At 53.7% G+C, this 17,338-nt stretch overlaps 1 protein-coding gene across 6 annotated transcripts in view; it reads left to right on the forward strand.

Annotated features, from left to right (window-relative positions):
• The first annotated feature begins 5,021 nt into the window (after nucleotides 1-5,021).
• The window catches only part of SIM2 (SIM bHLH transcription factor 2), a 61,536-nt gene continuing 49,219 nt past the window's right edge, over nucleotides 5,022-17,338 (forward strand). For 2 of the 6 annotated variants that reach the window (XM_065676932.1, XM_065676938.1), the window contains exons 1-3: nucleotides 5,022-5,131; nucleotides 6,881-7,063; nucleotides 16,047-16,129. In XM_065676932.1, coding sequence (XP_065533004.1) covers nucleotides 5,068-5,131; nucleotides 6,881-7,063; nucleotides 16,047-16,129 — 330 coding nt within the window. In that variant the 5' untranslated portion in view covers nucleotides 5,022-5,067. Of the gene's footprint in view, nucleotides 5,132-5,357; nucleotides 7,064-15,774; nucleotides 15,857-16,046; nucleotides 16,130-17,338 lie in introns of those variants that run through there. The other 4 variants (XM_065676934.1, XM_065676933.1, XM_065676936.1 and 1 more) reach the window with 4 other exon arrangements.

The following is a 17,338-nucleotide window of genomic DNA, read 5'->3' on the forward strand; positions in this document are numbered from 1 at the left end:
CTAGATTAGTCACACTATTCATATGAGCTTAGGGCCATTGAGAAAACAAGTTCAAGTCACTGAACATAACTTTAAAATAGTAAATAAAAATACTTACTTTGACTTTCATAATGTTCAAAGGGTTCCAGACAGATAGAGTAAAAATGCTCCACTGTGTGCTTTTCCTACTAGGTTTTTCCTATTTCTTGATCCTAGAAGCTTCCTCTCTGTGATTAATGCATTCCCTCTCCTGTTCCCAAGGACAGGTTTCACCCTTTAAACTCTCTACTGTGGCTAAAATTTGAAATATGGTTTGCAGTTTATATTAGCAGAAGTAAAAGTTTGGCCATGAAAGTCTGGTCATGAAAATTAATATCAACTATCTGAATTTTATGAAAATACTTTCAGAAAATTCATCAAATTCCAGATCAAGTTGGAAAAAAAAGGAATGAAGTTTGCCTTAACAAAATAACCCTATTCTCCTTAAAAAAAACTGAAATTCAAAACCCAACCCAAAAACATGAACGCTCAGTGTTTTTAACTTTGACATATTTTTTGCAAATGTCATCCATTTGGATCAGTCCATCAACTTCAACAGCTCCCGCAGTGTTTCATGCCTGTATTATCACTGTATGCTATGTAAAGGCACTGTACATTGTGTACACCTTGTACCTTGCTTACTTCATGTACAGGAAAATAATAAATTTACTAGTTCTAAGGTAAAAACTAAAACAAAACAGCCTTATTTCATGTTTAAACAGCAGATATTTTTCTGAATACTTAGCTCAAGCTGCTTTTGACAAACTAAAAATGCTATCTGAGTAACAAGAGAGCGCACTGAGCTTTCTCCCTCCGCTCTGATTAGAAATGGGATCCACACCCCAGCTGGGTATTTCCAGTTCATGCCCAGTAGAAATAATTTTCTGTCTTATTGCCAAATCTTGTCCCATGTGGCCAGCAAAGGTTGGACAATAGCAGTAACACAGCTTCAAGTAAAGAGCTGAAAACGATCCCCTGCAACCAGAGGCCTCAATTCTGCATAGTTTAATAATTCTAGCACCATGATTCAACTTCCTTTTTTCCTTTCAAGTCTGCAGTGCAAATTAATCGTATTGTCAATGCTTACGTTTCCTACCTCACTTATTTGCAGGGACATGTTCAAGTGGCATACTAGAAGGTTGATCCTACGGTCTATACTTAACTAGTAATCCTCATGCACACTAGTAACCCCATTGAATATCAATATAAGATTGCGGTGCCAGGGAAAGTTAAACAAATCCTGAGGAATCTGTTTTATTAGCATTTATAGGATTTGTGTGTGTGAGCGTGTGTGTGTATACATCCACACTTGGGAACAGTAGTTACAGGAAAAAAAATACAAGGGATTCCTCTGGGGACGATAAGAGCTGCTAGTTCTTGAGCTCATACCAATGCTGATGTTGCAGCCTGTAAATGTTAAAATATCTGATGATATTTTCTTTCCTGAGGAACTTGGTGGTATTTCTCACAGTTAATACATTAGCTAAGCACACCAGACAAAAGTTATGACCTGCACTGTGCTTGGCCCCACAGCCCTGTTCTCCCCAGCCTGGACCCATCTACCACTGCGTGTATTATATGAACACATGAGACAGAAACACAGGAAACCACACAAATGTGGAAGACCTGCAAAGGTGCTTGTCCAAAGATTTGACCAGCTGGTACCGGGACCACTTCCACAGACACGAGTGGATGCCCAGCCCTGACCTGCCTCCTGCTGGGCCCTTCTTCCCTACCGGCATCCCTACCAAAACACACCGTGATCTGCAAACGGTGACTGAAGCGCCCCTGGCACCAGCACACACACCCCTTCCGCGCGGTTCCCGGCTGGAGCAGCCGCCGCCGGGCAGGGGACGGGGGAAGAAGGTTGGGGGTAGCATCGGGACGCCCGCCCCACCGCGCACAGAGGGGGCTCCTGCGTGTGCCGGGACTCACTCCCTCATCGGGAAGCTACTTGCCTCCAATATTTCCCCCCTCCCCCAGGTAAAAAGGCGTTAACTCCCCTCCTTTTGAGCTTCTTCTTCAGCGCCTGCCCCGGCATCTCGCCTCCTAACGCTGGACACGCGTGTGCTGCGCGCCCGCCGGACCCGCGTAACACCTCACACGCAGTGACATGCACAGATACGCACACAGACACACAGAGACATGCACACACCCGAGCCGTGGGGAGCGCAAGAGTTCGGCCGCGCCGCACAAGCCCCGGTGCCTCCCGGCGCGTTGCGAGACCAGCAGAGAAGAAGCTGCTCGTAGAGTTTGTTTGTGGGGTGCTGGAGGCTGGTTTCATCCACACATTTTCGTCTTTATTTTCCATTTTTAGTCTAAACCCTTGGGGGAGGAGCGAGAGAAAATAAAAAAAAAAAAAAGACAAAAGGTGAAATATTCTTCTGCAACACAGCTCACCTGGGAAAGAAACGCTTGCCTTCGAGTTCCCACCCGGGGCAGTTTCCTCGTTTCGAATCACGGAAAAATGTTAATTAACAGTGCTTTTGTGTGTGTGTGTGCGCCCGATTTATGGTTCAACAGCGTATCAGCGAAAATATCACCTGTATATTTAAGTAATTATTGCTTTATTTTTTCTCCTTCTTTCTTTTTCTCCCTGGAGGGGAATTTCTTACTAAAACGGACGGAGGCAAGCCAGTCCCCGAAGGTCCCTGCAGCCACCTCGGATTCCCCGAGTTGAATATTGCGAATGCACCTCGACAGGTTTGGGCCACCCTTGTACCAACCGGGACTTTTCTCTTTCTGTCTGAATTCCGTTGCAAACATTCGCAAACCTGCCCTTTCTCCACATCACTGTCGTTTGTTAGGAACATAACGTGCTACCCTCTCTCTTGCCTTGGAGCCAGTTTCTTGTCCCCTATATGCTGTTTACAGGACACAGAAACGTCCCGGACAGTTTTTTTCTCTAGTTAACTATTGCGGAGCTTCGTGTATCAGACCCGTTAGGACTCTCTTGAAATACAGCTACTTTTCAACTTATATATATATATATATATATACAATATTTTCACCCGTATATTTGTTGTTACCTGTTCTAATGAGTCCAGTTTCAGCGATGGGCGAAGGTTGTATTGACTTTTGAGAATTTCCCTGAAAGGCTGCAGTTTCTTTTCGACTGGTGGGGGTTTTTTCCTAGATTAATTTTGGTTTGTTTTGCTTGGCGAAAAGTCCCAGCCGGAGCATAATACAGGGAGGGGAAAAAAAAAAAAGAAAAAAAAAAAAAAAAAAGGAAAAAGAAAAGGGAAAAAAAAAAAGAAAAAGAAATAGAAAAGGAAAAAAATCAAGCACAAAAATACAGCGGCGGGTTTAATCGCCGCCTACGTCTGCCGTCCCCAAAGCCAGAAGTGTCCCCATGCGACGGGTGACCTTGCGGGAGCGCCGCGAGGCTGCTCCTGTTTTGCGTGCGAAAAGGGCAGTACAGGAAGGTAAAAACCGGGTCACATCGCCTGGGCTCCCCTGTGCAACCGTTTTTCTCAAGCTTTCCTTGACCTGGAAGCCAGCTTTAGCTTAAACCCACCCGGGAAGGCAGGGCAGAGATCCTTTTTCCGGTCCCCTCGGGCACGCCAGCCGTAAGACGTGCGCGGTGCTGGGTACCTGCGCTTGGAGAGCGGTGGATTTGGGTAGGAACAGGATAAGAACCCGGGCGGGCAGGCCCGGGAGCCCCTCGGGGCGCCTGTCCCTCCTCTTTGCCCCACATTTCAAGCGGCAAATGCTTGGAGGGGTGCCCCAGCCTCCCGCTCGCCACCCCAAGAAGCAGTGCGACAACCGGCCTCCCCTGCCAGCGCGTCCCTGAGAGACAGCCCGGGAGGGGAGAACCGGGGTAGCGATGCGGGCGCGGGGGGCCGCGCAAGTCCCGCTCGCGGAGACGGGGCCTCCGCCGGCGGCGGGGAGGTTAAAGAGCGTGGCCTTTCCCTCGACAACGGCGGGCCGGGCCCTTTCTGGTGTAATAGGATAATTACAGAGGGGCGGGCGAGCTTAAGCAAACACACTCGCCCGCCAGCCAGGCCTCTCGCGGGGATTAATATTAAGGACCGGTGCATTGTGTTTTGCAAACGGGCGACCCCATCCTCCTCTCCGAGCCCTCCCCGTGCCCGCGGCTGTGGAGCTAAGTGCTCTGCCCGCAGCTCTGTCCGGTCTCTCCCTTTCTTCACACCCAGGGTTTCCTCCACACTGCTTCTTCAGTCGCCGGCTGCAGCCCAGCTTCCCCCAAGGGGCACTGTGTAAGGCCGGTTCCCCGTGGAAGTGGGTCTATGTACGTGCGTGTCCCGACCGTCGTGCCTTCCGCAGCATCAAGACGGTACCCGTCGGGTAGGAGCCGAGTCAAAGCGTGGTCGGGCACGGCGCCGGCAGGGCGGGGGTTAGTCCTGTCTCTGGCGGGGAGGGGTGACCCGGGCACCGCTCATGTTGTAGCGGCCGCTGTGACAACCCCTGCAAAGGTGCCCCACCCCCCGCGGTTACAGGCCCGTGAGCCCCGTGCAGCAGAGCCCGGGCGCTCGGGGATTTTCTTCACCTTCCCCCGAAGAGCGGCTCCGGGGTTAAGCCCTGGTCAACAGCGGCCCTCCGGGCAGCGGAGAGTCGCATCAGGGGCTGGTGAGCGGCCGCCGCCGCTACGGCACCGGGCGACGGGGTCTGCGGGGCAGCGGGGATCCGGAGCTCAGCCCCGCACTTTCCTCTCACCTCACTTAGAAGTGCGAGGAGGCACCCGTAAATATATATGTATGTGTGCGTTTGTAGGTGTACTTACTTGCGTACATGCATATATACATGCATATGCACGCGTGTAATATACATGCAGTATACATATATAATATTCATATCTAGTATAATTGTGTGCCATATATGAATATGCATGTGTATATACAATACACACACACATAGGTATGTGTGTTCAGGTACATTTTGCCCCTTCTACCCAGAGCGAGAGCGGCGAGGGGAGAGTGCTCGGATGACCTAATGACATTACAATGGGTCTCGTGACGGAGGCCCCACGCGGGTCACGGCCCCACGCATGCCACGGCCCCAGACGGCAGCCGGGTGCCTGGTGGGGGGATGCCAGGGCCCCCCCGGAGCCGCGGGGTCACGGCCGGTGCACCAAGCGCCTACGTGAGCGACGGTAGGTTACGGGGGAAGGGACCGCGGGTCTCCGCCGGCTCTTCACGGCTGCGGAGGGAGGTCGGGGGGAGCGGGATGGGGCTGCCGCAGGCAAATGGCCTCCGCCCCCCGCTCCCCACCCCCCCGGCCTTCCGTCCCATAGCAAGTGCTAATTGCGTCTCTGTTCTGGCTCCTCTGTATTTGGGTCCCTCGGAGTGCGCTGCGCGGGAGGACACGTCACGGATACATTATCCCCTCCCCTCTTGAGGCTCTCCTGGCTTTCTGCAGCCTTTGCTAAAGAATTAACAGAGGGGTCCACTTCAGAGCTCCTTCTGCCACTGGAAAAAAAAAAAAAAAAAAAGGAAAAAAAAAAAAAGATACCGGTGCTTTCAGGCAAGGAGCGCAGCGGCTTGGATTTCCGAGAGGAGGAGAATTTTACTTTCGATCCTTGCCCTGTGGTGAGGATCGCTGCTCCTTGCGGGAGATGAACGTAGCAAACCCTCCCTCTGCCTTTGAAAGGCACGTCTGTGCAAAGAGCCACTGCTTTACAATTTAAATGCGTGACAAATAAGAAGAATAAAAAGAAACAATTCCTGATCTTGCAAATTCTTTTTCTTTAAAAGGAGGGGAAATAAAATAAAAAAAAAAGAAAGAAAAGAAAAAAGAAAGCAAACAAACAATAAATAAATCCAACAGAATCAATCCCGCGCCTTTGCCAGCGCTCGGACTTGTTTGGAAAGAGACAACGCTGAAGTGGCACTGGTCCCAAGGAAAACGGATCCTTTAATTTGACTCCGCATGAGAACCACACTTGGAGCTGGGCGCAGCGGCCGGAGCGGCAGGAGCAGCCCCGCTGCCAGCAGCCCCCCGCTCCCGCAGCCCAGCCATCCTCCCGGCCCCGCCGCCGCCCCGCGGGTCTCGGCGCCCCCCGCGCCGCTCCGCTGAAGCAGCCTCTCGAGGACGGGGCAAGCGTCGTTCTACCGCAAGACGCAGAGAGCTGGCCGAGAGGGAAGCGTCGGAAGGAAATGCGAGCCTGTGATTTCGGAGAGCTGGAGCCGCCAGCTCCCTCCGCACCGGCTGTGACTTTCGATTAGCTGGGGGCTGTCCCGCCAGCTCCTCGCTCGTCTCCTCGCATCGCGCGCTCAGGGACCACATCGTTCGGCACGTCGTTAAACGAGCAGCTCGGTCTTTCCTTTCATTATTTTCCTTTTTCTTTTTCTCTTTTTTTCAAGAGACAAAGTGTCCAAAAATGGTCCAGCCTGCTCAACCCAATGACTTCTTGCGTGGACGCTCTATTTTTAATATATTTTTTTATTATTTTTAGACGAGGCCGGATCGAGTAGGAGAAATCCCTTACTGAAGGGAACCCGGTGATTTGTTCCCCGTTGCGGAGAAGATTCCGATTCCAGCTGCAGGCAGAGGACCGGGGTTCCTGTAGGTCTTTCAGCCTCTGTTTCCAAGCTGCATATATCGCAGAGTCAGAACAGAACTGCCTTCTCTTGAACGCCTTGCCTGTCGTGTTTGTGGCTCAGAGATCGCCTCCCCCCTCTTCGCACCATTTCTGTTGCTGGTGGTTTTGTTGGATTGACTTTTTTTTCCCTCCCCTTTTTTTCCTGTCTTTTTATTTTTTATTATTATAATTTGATTTGATTTGGGTAAATTCCCTCCTTCTCTTACTTAAACGAAAATACTAACTCTGAAGCCGAAATCCATGCCCCCTGCAATTCAGAAGAATCGGGTCTAATATGCCAGTGTCATCTTCGCCTTGCAGTAGTCGCGATGAAGGAAAAATCCAAGAACGCGGCGAAGACTAGACGGGAAAAAGAAAATGGAGAATTCTACGAACTGGCCAAACTCCTGCCTCTGCCCTCGGCCATTACCTCCCAGCTGGACAAGGCATCCATCATCCGCCTCACCACCAGCTACCTGAAAATGCGAGCAGTCTTCCCCGAAGGTAACCACGCCGGCTCCTCGGGAAGGGGCAGTCTGCTCCCGCTCGGCCCATACTGGAGGCATGGGGCAGCTCAGAGGCCCCAAAGGGGTTTGGGGGAGGGGGAACACATAATCCGAGACAAGTCCGCATCTGAAGAAGGGTGCTTGCAGGGGTGCTAGCGAGGTAAAAGCCGCCGCGAGTGGAGCACTGCGCTCGCTGCCCGAAAGCCAAGGCATGACACAGGGCTGGCGGGCGGGCTGCAAGGAGCAGCCCTGGTCCTGTGAGGCCTAAAGCAGAGAACAGCTCGTTGCAGCCGCACGTGGGAAAACGAGCCTCTCCCCCCTCGCAGCCCCCGGGAGCTGCGGCCGGTGGTGCGGGCTATGCGGGGACCACAGCTGGCACTTGTGCCGGGGTAGCAGCGGAGCGAGGTGAGGGGGTATCAGAGCCGTCCGGTTAATCCCTCTCTTCTCCCCGCTCCTCCTTTGCGGCAGGTTCAGCTCCATCTTCTCGGGGGGACCTTCCCGAGGAAACAGGGCTCCGCTCGTTTCCGCTGCGCCCAGTGTCTGCTGCCCCGGGAGGCAGCTGGGCCGGCCCCTGGGGTAGGCCCCTCGGCACGGCGCTCCTGTCGGTGCCTAGGCACAGCCTCGGGGAGAAAAACATACTGTGGGTGGTGGTGTTATTATTTTGTTTTGATTGGAGTTTTCTGGGGGTTGGGGAACAGGCTGGGAAAAAGGAGGCCATCCGCCTTCTCCCGGTACCGGCGAGAGCGGGGGAAGACCTGTTCGAGCCCAACCTGCCCCGAGAGGGGCCGGAACCCCGCTGCTCCCCAACTGGGACCATGAGGAGTCGGGACCGTGAGGTGCGGTGAGCCCGGGGGCTCCTGTCGCTCTTCTTGGAGGCACGGGGAGAGGAGGCCTGACACCCCGCTCTGCTTCCTTCCTTTCTTCCCCGGTGTTTGGTAGAAAACCGCCCCGGCTAGCCTCGCACCCTACAATCCAAAAGGACGCAAGGTCGGGCCGTTTCGGACGAGGGAAAGAGGCCGGCAGGCACCCCATGGGAGCCGTCGGCCCCCCGTTCTTTGCGTGCCGCCTCTGAGCCGTGAAATGAAACGCCGGTTAGCGTCTGCGGATGGCTAAATAAAGCCCAGCTCCCCTCTTTGTCATTTGTTTGTGCCTCTGCGGACGGGGAGGGGGGGATGTTGAAGGAACTAGCAAATTCCAGAGTGCAAAGTCTGCTCTCCGTCGCGGTTTCTAAGGAGCTTTATTAAAAGGCTGCAGTTAAAATTAAATATATATATATATGAAAATAAGCGTAGCGGAGGCGGAAAACCCCCACTCCCAAACCCAGAGAAGCTTACCGTTGTGGCCATCTAATTCAGTAATTTCGAGAGCACGTACTAGCCGTGCTACGGAAAGCCAGGGCTCCTTTGGCTTATGCTCCCGCAGCAAGCCCGGTTAGCGGGGCAAGGGGGAACGACGCGCTGCTCCGCTGCGACTTCCAGCCATTATCCCCCATCGGGGAATTTCCCGATGAGAAATACAGGGTCTTAATTTCGGGGGCCGCTCGCCGGCCCTGGCTGAGGAGCATGCCCTCCAATGGCTTTGATTTAGGAGAGAAGAAAAGTGGCACGTTTCGAGATGCTGCCGGATGTGTCCCTGCTTTTGCAGCCCTACTGATCTTCAAGAGCAACAAGACGACCCCGAGAGCAGGTTTATACCCACAGCTCGGGTGTGTTTTATGTGTCTGTCTTCCTTAAACAGGCCGAGCGTGCGCTTCCGCACACTCTGCTTATTAAGAGCAACGTTTAAATGCATAGAGCGAATTCCTGATCTTTCATCGTCTTAAGTACGGGTGGAAATACGTTTAAAACCAAAGCTTTGCATCCAGGAATGACAGGCGGGGGAAATAACTGCCTCCGGTCTCCGAACCGTGCGTTTAGTGCCTGGGAGGCTGAAGGGTAGAGAAGGGAGCCGGACAGGTGGCTGCAGTAGGGCGCTTGATGCCGGGCGGGGTGATGCCCGACGGCGCACAGTCCTGCAGTACCCCAGTTTCAGTTTCCCTCGAGATTTGTCTGCGGAATGAGGGGAAGAATGTTCTCCCCCCCCATCTGGTGGTTTTCAGTTGTCTTTACTGGGGGGGAAGGGGGCGGAGGCGGGGACCTGAGAGGGCTGTCCGGCTCCGCATCTTAAATTCTGGGGCAGAAACACCTGGGGAAAACGCCCCTTAGAGCACGCTGGAGCAGAATGCGTGTGTGTGTGTGGGGGGGGGGGGGGGGGGTGATGACGGGACGCCAGATGGAGATCCACGTCCGAGGTCCTGGACTTGAAATAAAGGTGGGCACGTAACAACCCCCTTGCCACCCGCCAGCCTCTGCTGCCCAGGCAGTGATAGCCACGCCGCCCCGCTCCCCCGAGAGTCATCACACAGCGGCTTCCGCCGCCGGTCCAGCGCTCCGGGTCTCCCCAGCCAGCTCCGGAGCATCACCCCTTTAAGGCTGAAGAGAGTTTATTTCTTCCAGCCCGCGGTGGCAGGGTAGGGGACAGGCCTGAGACGCCTCCAGCATGTGCTAGGCCCGGGGTAACTGCAGCCAGCGTGATCAGGAACGTTGTCCAGCTATAAAACTGGCTTCCAACTCTGTCTAGACTAGAGGGGAAGAGAGAGAGGGAAAGGTCTGTGTTTTTAAAAACTCTAGTGGATGGCTTCCCCTCCCGCTTTATTTCCAGAGCAAGCTGACACATAGTTTAGGCAAAGTTTGGAACCCTCACCGCTGCTTCTGGTCGTAGCGCTTCGACGGGGCTTGTGAGGGGGTTCAGACAGGTCTCCCCATGCTCGCCCCTGCCAGGGTTTTCCTAAAGATGCACATTTTGGACTGAACTCACAGGTTTTCCCCCCGGAGGCACCCGATTAAGCTGCAAGAAAGGAGATTTCTGTTCCCGTGTCTATTCTTTTCTCCGTTCAAGGTGCGGAGAAGGCACAATTTTTTGCTCCGAGATCACAGATACGCGGTGTCTGTCTGACCTTCAGATTCATGAAATAAAGACCAGGAGACTGCAACCTACAGCCTCCCCCGCGCTCCCGCTCTCTAAGATCGTCTTCTCTGGTGTTTTGACTTTTTGCCAAGGCATTTATTGCTGTAGAACAAAGATACACCACGGGACTTCTTCTGTATTGACTGTCAGTATTTAATGTTTTTGTTTGCTTTGGCTTTGGGTTTGTTGTTTTGTTTGGTCTTTTTCTTTCTGAAAATGAGCTAATGAGAGAAAGAGACGAGGGAACAAATCGCTTTCAAAACCCGCGATTCTCTGCCCAGAGGCAGACTGGTTTAAATCGTGACCCTGCCCCCATCCTCGACGCAGTTGCCAAAACTGACTGTAAAACTGCACATTTATGGATCTTTAAAGCGGATGGGAACAAGCTGATTAGTAAGTGTCACAAAAGATAATGTGCGCTATACAAAATGGTCTGAATAAAATGACAGAGCGATAGATCTCAGATCTCTTCCTAACGCCTAAACGCAGACAACAAGAATTACTAGAAGCATCCAGAGTTTTCGGTCCCTATTTAAACCTGGCTGTGAATGTATATTTTAAGAAAATCACTGAGAATTGCAGTTCTTTCATCTCACTTTCATACTCACTCGGAAGAGGCTCATTAATGAATTAAATAAATAAATAAAGCCCCAGCCGACGGCATGAGTATTGCCTCCTCGAAACCCTGCCTCTATTGTACTAACCGCTAATAGTGGCATTAAAGGTCTTGCTAAAACAAAAGTGTCATTAGGGCTTCCATGGAGCTGCGCGGCCGTTCCCAGGCGGAGGGAGCCGCAGCCGGCCGGAGCATTGCGGTAACGGGCGGCGGTGGTGGTGGTGCTGGTGGTGCTGGTGTCGCTTCAGCCTCTCCTGCCCTGATGCAAGGGAGGGAAGGAAAGGGTCACTGGCGTGGTAGCTGCCCTGGACCTGTTTGTCGTGCCCCGCTTTCAGACCTGTTAATACGATCTGGTGTTTCTGGCTCGCCGGGAAGAGAGGCGTTTGGGCCGGGAAGAGCAGGATTTGGGTTTATACGGGTGTTCTGGAGGGCGGCTGGAAGGCGGTTTTCTTGTGGAATTTTTATTTATTTATTTATTTATTTTATTTTTTGGGGTTGCGTGTGGTTTGTTTTAGTGTTTGTTTTGGTTTTGATTTTTTTTTTTGTTATCTCTGGGAGTTGTTTTGGTTTTGGTTTTTTGTTTCTCTTTTCTTTTTTTTCTTTTCTTTTCTTTTCTTTTCTTTTCTTTTCTTTTCTTTTCTTTTCTTTTCTTTTCTTTTCTTTTCTTTTCTTTTCTTTTCTTTTCTTTTCTTTTCTTTTCTTTTCTTTTCTTTTCTTTTCTTTCCTTTCCTTTCCTTTCCTTTCCTTTTCTTTTTTTCTTTCTTTTCCTTTTCTTTTCTTTTTTTCTTTCTTTCTTTCTTTCCTTTAGTACTCTTTTTTCCCTTCAGATTAAATGCTTACTCTTTACACCCGTCGTTCCCATCTCCCAGCCCTCGGCCTCCTTTCCAGCCGGTGACGCTGACGCACGGAGAAGGCGGGCGGCCCGGTACATCGCTACCGAAGTTAATCTATCGCAGCCCTTCACCTTCCCAAAGCGACCCGGGCAGTGAAGCCTCCCCTGCCTAGCAGAGGTTATCCCAGCAGCGGCCGGGGGCTCCCCGTCAGCTCCTGACCCGGCCCGGCCTCTCTGCCCCGCTTATCAAGCGGTGCGACCCCCTGCGCCGTCGGGGATGAGATCGTTCGCCCCCTGCTGCAGTGGGGACCTGGGGCAAGGTGTCAGCTCTACTGGTTGCCCATGCCACGAGCTGCCATACCCCACCTTTCTCGTTATCCAACCCAGTGCCTCGCCTAAACGACGGAGACAAAGACCGAGGGCAGCGGCCGCCACTTCCCCGTCCCCGTCAAACGCCGGGTCTGGCAGCTCGCCGCTCCCCCGGTAGTTTCCCTATTGCCCTCCTTGCCGAGGAAGGCACAACCTCGCCGGGGAGAAATCCCCCCAGGAGAGGCCGCCCTGAAAATCCCGGCGCCTGTAGCTGACCCAAGGTTCCATGTGAAGGATGTCGTTTGAACACCTCTGGGGGACCTCGCGGTCCGGGGGAGTATAGCAGACACAGAGGAAATACTCCAAGTTACAGGGCAACCCGATACTTAACATAATACATCGCTAAGTAATTCTTTTAGCAGAATCATGAGCAGAAAAGCTACCGGGCTTTCAAACGTGTGTGTCTACGAATTTATGTATTTGGAGAGCAAAGGTGGGAGTTATTCCTAAGTATTTCTAGATCTTATTACAGTTTAACTCACCCTCCTCCCTGGAAACTGGGAAACGGCGCAAAGTGAATGTTGAGGTATCCTGAAAAACAGCCAGAGATGTTAAAAGGCGAGGGGTTCGGGGGAAGTCGTGCCCGGGTTTGATGAAGGGAGGGGGACGCTTTTGTATGAGAACCACCACGTCTTCCAAAGGCAGAAGCAGCACGAACTCTGGGGGGCCTGTGCAAACCCCCCTCTCTGTCCCTGGGCAGCCGCTGTCGGAGCCAAATCAGCGGCCCGGTACCCGGGCGAGGGGTGGGGTGGGGTGGCTGGCGGGCACAGTTGCGATTAGGGCCGGTTATTTCCCCCTTGGTGGTGCCTGCCAGGCACAGCGCCGTGCCCATCCTTGTCCTCCCCGGGGGGGACGGAACCCGCTGCCGTTACAGACCTCAGTAAATGGAGGGAAACGAGGAGGGGGGCTCTTCTTATCTACATTTGCCGGCGGTGGAATGTCAGGAGAGAGGAGGCTGTGTCTGGGGCCGACGAGTCACCCTCTCCGCAGGCAGCGCTTCGCCGTGCTAGCTCCTGCCCACTGAGCCCAGTGCTGGCTCCCTTCACGCTACTGGCAGCCCCGGGAGCCGGCCCGAGCCCCTGGCCGTAGGCGATCCAATAACCCCAGGCACGGCAAAGTGGCTGTGGTCGGGAACCAGCCCATCCTAAGGGCGTCTTAGAACCTGAGGGAAAGATGCTCGCCCTCAGGGAAGTGGCTTTCTGGGCCAGAGTCGCAGGTAATTCGTACCACAACGGTGCGGTTTTAAACGTTTCCTTCTAAATGACCTGTCCGGCACGGGCTCACAGCTGTGTTGGATACCGATATTCCTCCCCACCGGACAGACCTTCCTGGCCGGGGCCGCCCCAACAAATCCCTGCTCGTTTGAACGATGTACGAAGCGCTCGGTTTGACTCGGGAGCTCTTTTGGCTTCTCTCCAGGCCAGTGAGTGAAAATGTGCCTTATCCCTGGGCTGGGCAGGAGAGGCTCGGCGGAGCCTGTTGCATCCGCATGTTTGCAGGACGTTTGCAAATCTCTCGGAAGACAAGTTAATGGGCGTCAGCCCTTTATCTAGATGGAAGGTTTCATTCTTTCCGTTTCCACCTTTAAAGCGATCTGCTGGTGGATTAAACGATAAAATCGTCGGCTTTAAAATAAGCTTCGACGAATGCCATGCTGATCCAACAAATACGTTTACGTTTGATGCGAGTTCTCAATTGCAACTCCAATTTAAATATTCAAAGGGAACAAATCTGACGGGGTGACTTTTGGTTGGGTTGTTGTTTCGGTGTTGGTTTTTTTCGGGGTGGGGGGGGTGGGGGGGGGTGGGGTGGTGGTGGTCCGGATTAGGAAAGAGTCCCTAGAGTAGTGGAGAGCTGGGGGATACTGTGAAACCGTACCTGGACGGAGCAGGTTGCCACCCAGAAACACGGGAAACACGGTTCGCTAGTGAAAAGCTTCGTAGTGAGTGCCTCAAAGAGTAAATCTGCTTCGTCTTTCGGAAAGTTAGGGCTTGTTTCAGGACAGTTTTTATACAGCTATGTGTAAGCATCTTTGTAGGGTTACAATCCCGTGTTTCGGGATTTGCTATTAGTAAATCGAAAGAAGGGCAAGGCACTCAGCACTAGGGCAGGCTCTCTTATTAGAGTTTGTTACCGTCTCGGGACAGAGGCTGCAGGATGTCCCTGCCGTCCTCAAACTTTCCGACCAGGAGCAAGCACCGTTTCAGCTGAAATAACATTTTGACGGCTCCCTGGAAGTTAGGAGCCTTCTCCAAACTGTGAATTGGGCAACTGCGCGAGAAAAGTGCTACTTTCCGTTAGGCTCTTCAAAGCGTTTTTCTCAGCGCGTGGTCAAGCACTTCTCCGGGTGAAGGGAAGGAGTAATTCCCCGACCCACAGGGAAGCGAAGCCGCGCACTTGGCATTTCCGCGGCGCGGTCTGGGGAGACACGCTGGGTATCCAAGGGACGCCCCGAAAGGGGGAAGAAAAGCTCCCGTCGTTTCTACACAGGGGCTACCTGAGGACACCCTGCCAAAGGATCCCTTCATCCGTGGGGGATTCAGGTGGGGTGTTAGAAAACACGCTTCGCTGCTGGAGCTTAGGGCAGAGCTTCCCGCCTGGGTGCCAACTTTTGCCTCCCGAAACGGAGCCGAGCGATGCTCCCCCTGCAGCGCCTTTTCCCTTGAAAGCTTGCAGTGAGAGGTTCATTTGGAGGCACCTGATCGGTGAGAGAGGACCAGGGGAAAAGCTGGATCACAGCTTCCTGGCTCCACAGCAGTTTGAAGGGACACTGAGGGCTGCCCGGGCTAAAGGGCACAGGCCTGTGCACCCATCGCATGCTATAGACGGGACTCCCGTGGCCTCCGGCAGCCAGCACGGCCAGGCTGACAGCACCGAGCATCCCCGCCTCCCACCTGACATCGGCCCCTCGCAGCGCCTCTCGGCTGCAGGGAAGCACGGGCAAGAACACCCTTCGGGCCCCGTGGCCTCTCAGGAGCGGTGCTGTGACCCCGAGGGCTGTCCTTTCTCTGCGAAAATGAGGCGTTAAACGGATGCGGTCCCATCCCTCCCTTTCTCCTCCCTTCTCTCCCCATCTGTGCGCTGTTGCGGGTAACGGCACTCTGCGGGGCCTGCCATTAGGTGCCGGCATGAGTCTCCAGCTCTTCGGCTGGCACGGGTAGTGAGGAGCTGGTGCAAGCCTCCTTTGCATGGAAGAAATGCAAAACAAAACACCCCCAGACCTGTCTTCCCGTCCCAAGCCCTTTCCTGGCACAGCTCTATCAATAGTCTCTCGCTGTCACCAGGGCAGTAACGGGTGCTCGTCTTCCTTAGCCCGCCGGGCAAAGCTACAGAGGAGCCGGGTCGGGCCGGTTGGGTCAGCGGGGCAGGGGCTCGGCGGGTTCCGGGCTTTCCACGGGCAGGGGCAGTCGGGGCGAAGCTGTGCATTGGCTCCGTCCCGTCAGTGCGCAGGTGAAGAAGCCGTCGGGGCAGTTTCTCGCCAATTGTGCCCGGGCCCTCTTTAACCATCTCAGCACCTTCCCCAGCAGGGATCCTCCTTGGCCAGCATGGGAGTCGTCGGCACCGGCACTTCTGCAGGAGCGGAGGGCAGTGGGGCCGGGTGCCAGGGTCCGTCCTGCCGCACCTCCCACGGGGAGTACGCGTGGCCGGGGCAGCAATTGAAGAAGGGAGAATGTCTCTCAGTTCCTTGTGCCTTCCGTGCGGAACCCCTCTCTGCTTTGTGTCTGGGGAGGCTGCGGGCTAGCTGGGTGCTTCGCGACTGCCTTCAAGGCGGCTCTTCCCTCAGGTTCTCAGTGTGTGGCCTGCCTAGCTCTTCACTCACCCTAGCCACTGGGGAAGAGGGGACAGACGCAGTGCTGCCGGAAGGTGCCGGCATGGCTGGCGAGGGAAGCGGTAGGAGAGCGCTGGAGGGCGGCGATTCTCCGGGGAGGGAGAAAGTTCATCCATGGGAAAGCCGTCCACCCTCGGGAGTAAGTCCCTTTGCATGCGTGTGTGTAGAAGGGAGTCAGACTTTTCCATCTTCTGAACTATACGCCGCGGCCTGATCCGCTCCCTGCGGGACAAGAGGTGCGGGTGGGTGCGGGCAGCTCGTGTCCCGCTGGAGAGGCAGGGGGCCCAGCACCGCTTCCAGCTCTAACCAGCTCCTTGGTTCTCTTGCAGGTCTGGGCGACGCCTGGGGACAGCCAAGCAGGATAGGGCCCTTGGATAACGTGGCCATGGAGCTCGGATCCCACTTGCTTCAGGTAGTGGACCCCTTTCTACTCTTGTGTTGGAAACCTGGTGTTGCGGTGAGACCAGTCTCCTGCCTCTTCTCTTCCTCCTCTTCTTCCTCTCCTCAACACCACGACAGGAGGCTGGGTGAAGCCTTCCTTTTACTCCCGAGCCTCACACCGGCTTGGAGGGGAGAAAAAACGAGACACCAACAACTTTAGTCATTATATCACTCCCTCCAGTACGCCTTTGATATTAGTAAGAGAGTGCAGCTTACCGTGGCACTGATCTGTTCTCTGAGCACGGAAAGTGTCCCCAAGCCGTAAAAGCGAGTCAGACTCCTCCGAGCTGCTGGGGATGTCCCGCCGACAGCCGCCGACCGGTGGCAGCGGGGAGCGCGGTTTAGGCTATAGGCCGCCGGACACCGGGGAACGGTATCACCTTTTTCCGCCGGTGGCTCTGGAGAGGAAACCCGTGAGACAGGGCAGGGCTCCTAGGCGGGGGGCGAACGTCGGGGTGAGATTCCCCGTGGAAGTTAGCACCTGAACATATCGTTGTTCGCATCCCCGCTGATCTGCTCTGGTATTCCTCTGAGTTTCCCCACACACACACCGCTGAATTCCCCTCCCCACACTCCTCGTAGGAGAGTTTAGGAAGTGGTAGCCGGGGAAAAAAGGTAAAATACGTTTAGCTCCATTTTTTTTTATACGTGAACTTCATGCAACAAGGGTCCTTCTCCCCCGATTTTAAAGACCTAGTAAACTGTAATCGTTTAATGGCCCCTTTTATTGTAGGAGGTTAATTCCTGGTCACAGAGCTGGAGCTGTTGTAGCCGCTCACTCTGCTGGGGATACAAGCCTCAGCAAAAGCGCCGTTCGGTTTCTGTGACAGTTCCCCCTTTCCCAAGTTCGAGCAAGCCGCCAACACCGGTGGAGGTGAAAAGGCAGCGCGGTGGGCTAGTAGCAGAGACCTCGCTGTGCGAGGTCCTCCAGTATTTGAAACTAGTTGTTACTGAAGCCCTGCAAAATATCACCCCTTCTCCTGCGCTTTTGTCAGCGTGATGTGAAGCATGCGTTACTGACCACATATAGTCCATGGAAATCGATGGAGTTCAAAGTTACCTCATGTGGAGGTATTCAGAGCCTTGAAAACATTGTTCTAAGTGGCTGGTGTCTTGCCAGACATTTCAAAATCACTAGTATACCTAGAAAATACAAATTAGTTATAACGTAACTGTTGTC

Source organism: Lathamus discolor, chromosome 4 (genome assembly GCF_037157495.1).
Source record: "Lathamus discolor isolate bLatDis1 chromosome 4, bLatDis1.hap1, whole genome shotgun sequence".
Taxonomy (NCBI): domain Eukaryota; kingdom Metazoa; phylum Chordata; class Aves; order Psittaciformes; family Psittacidae; genus Lathamus; species Lathamus discolor.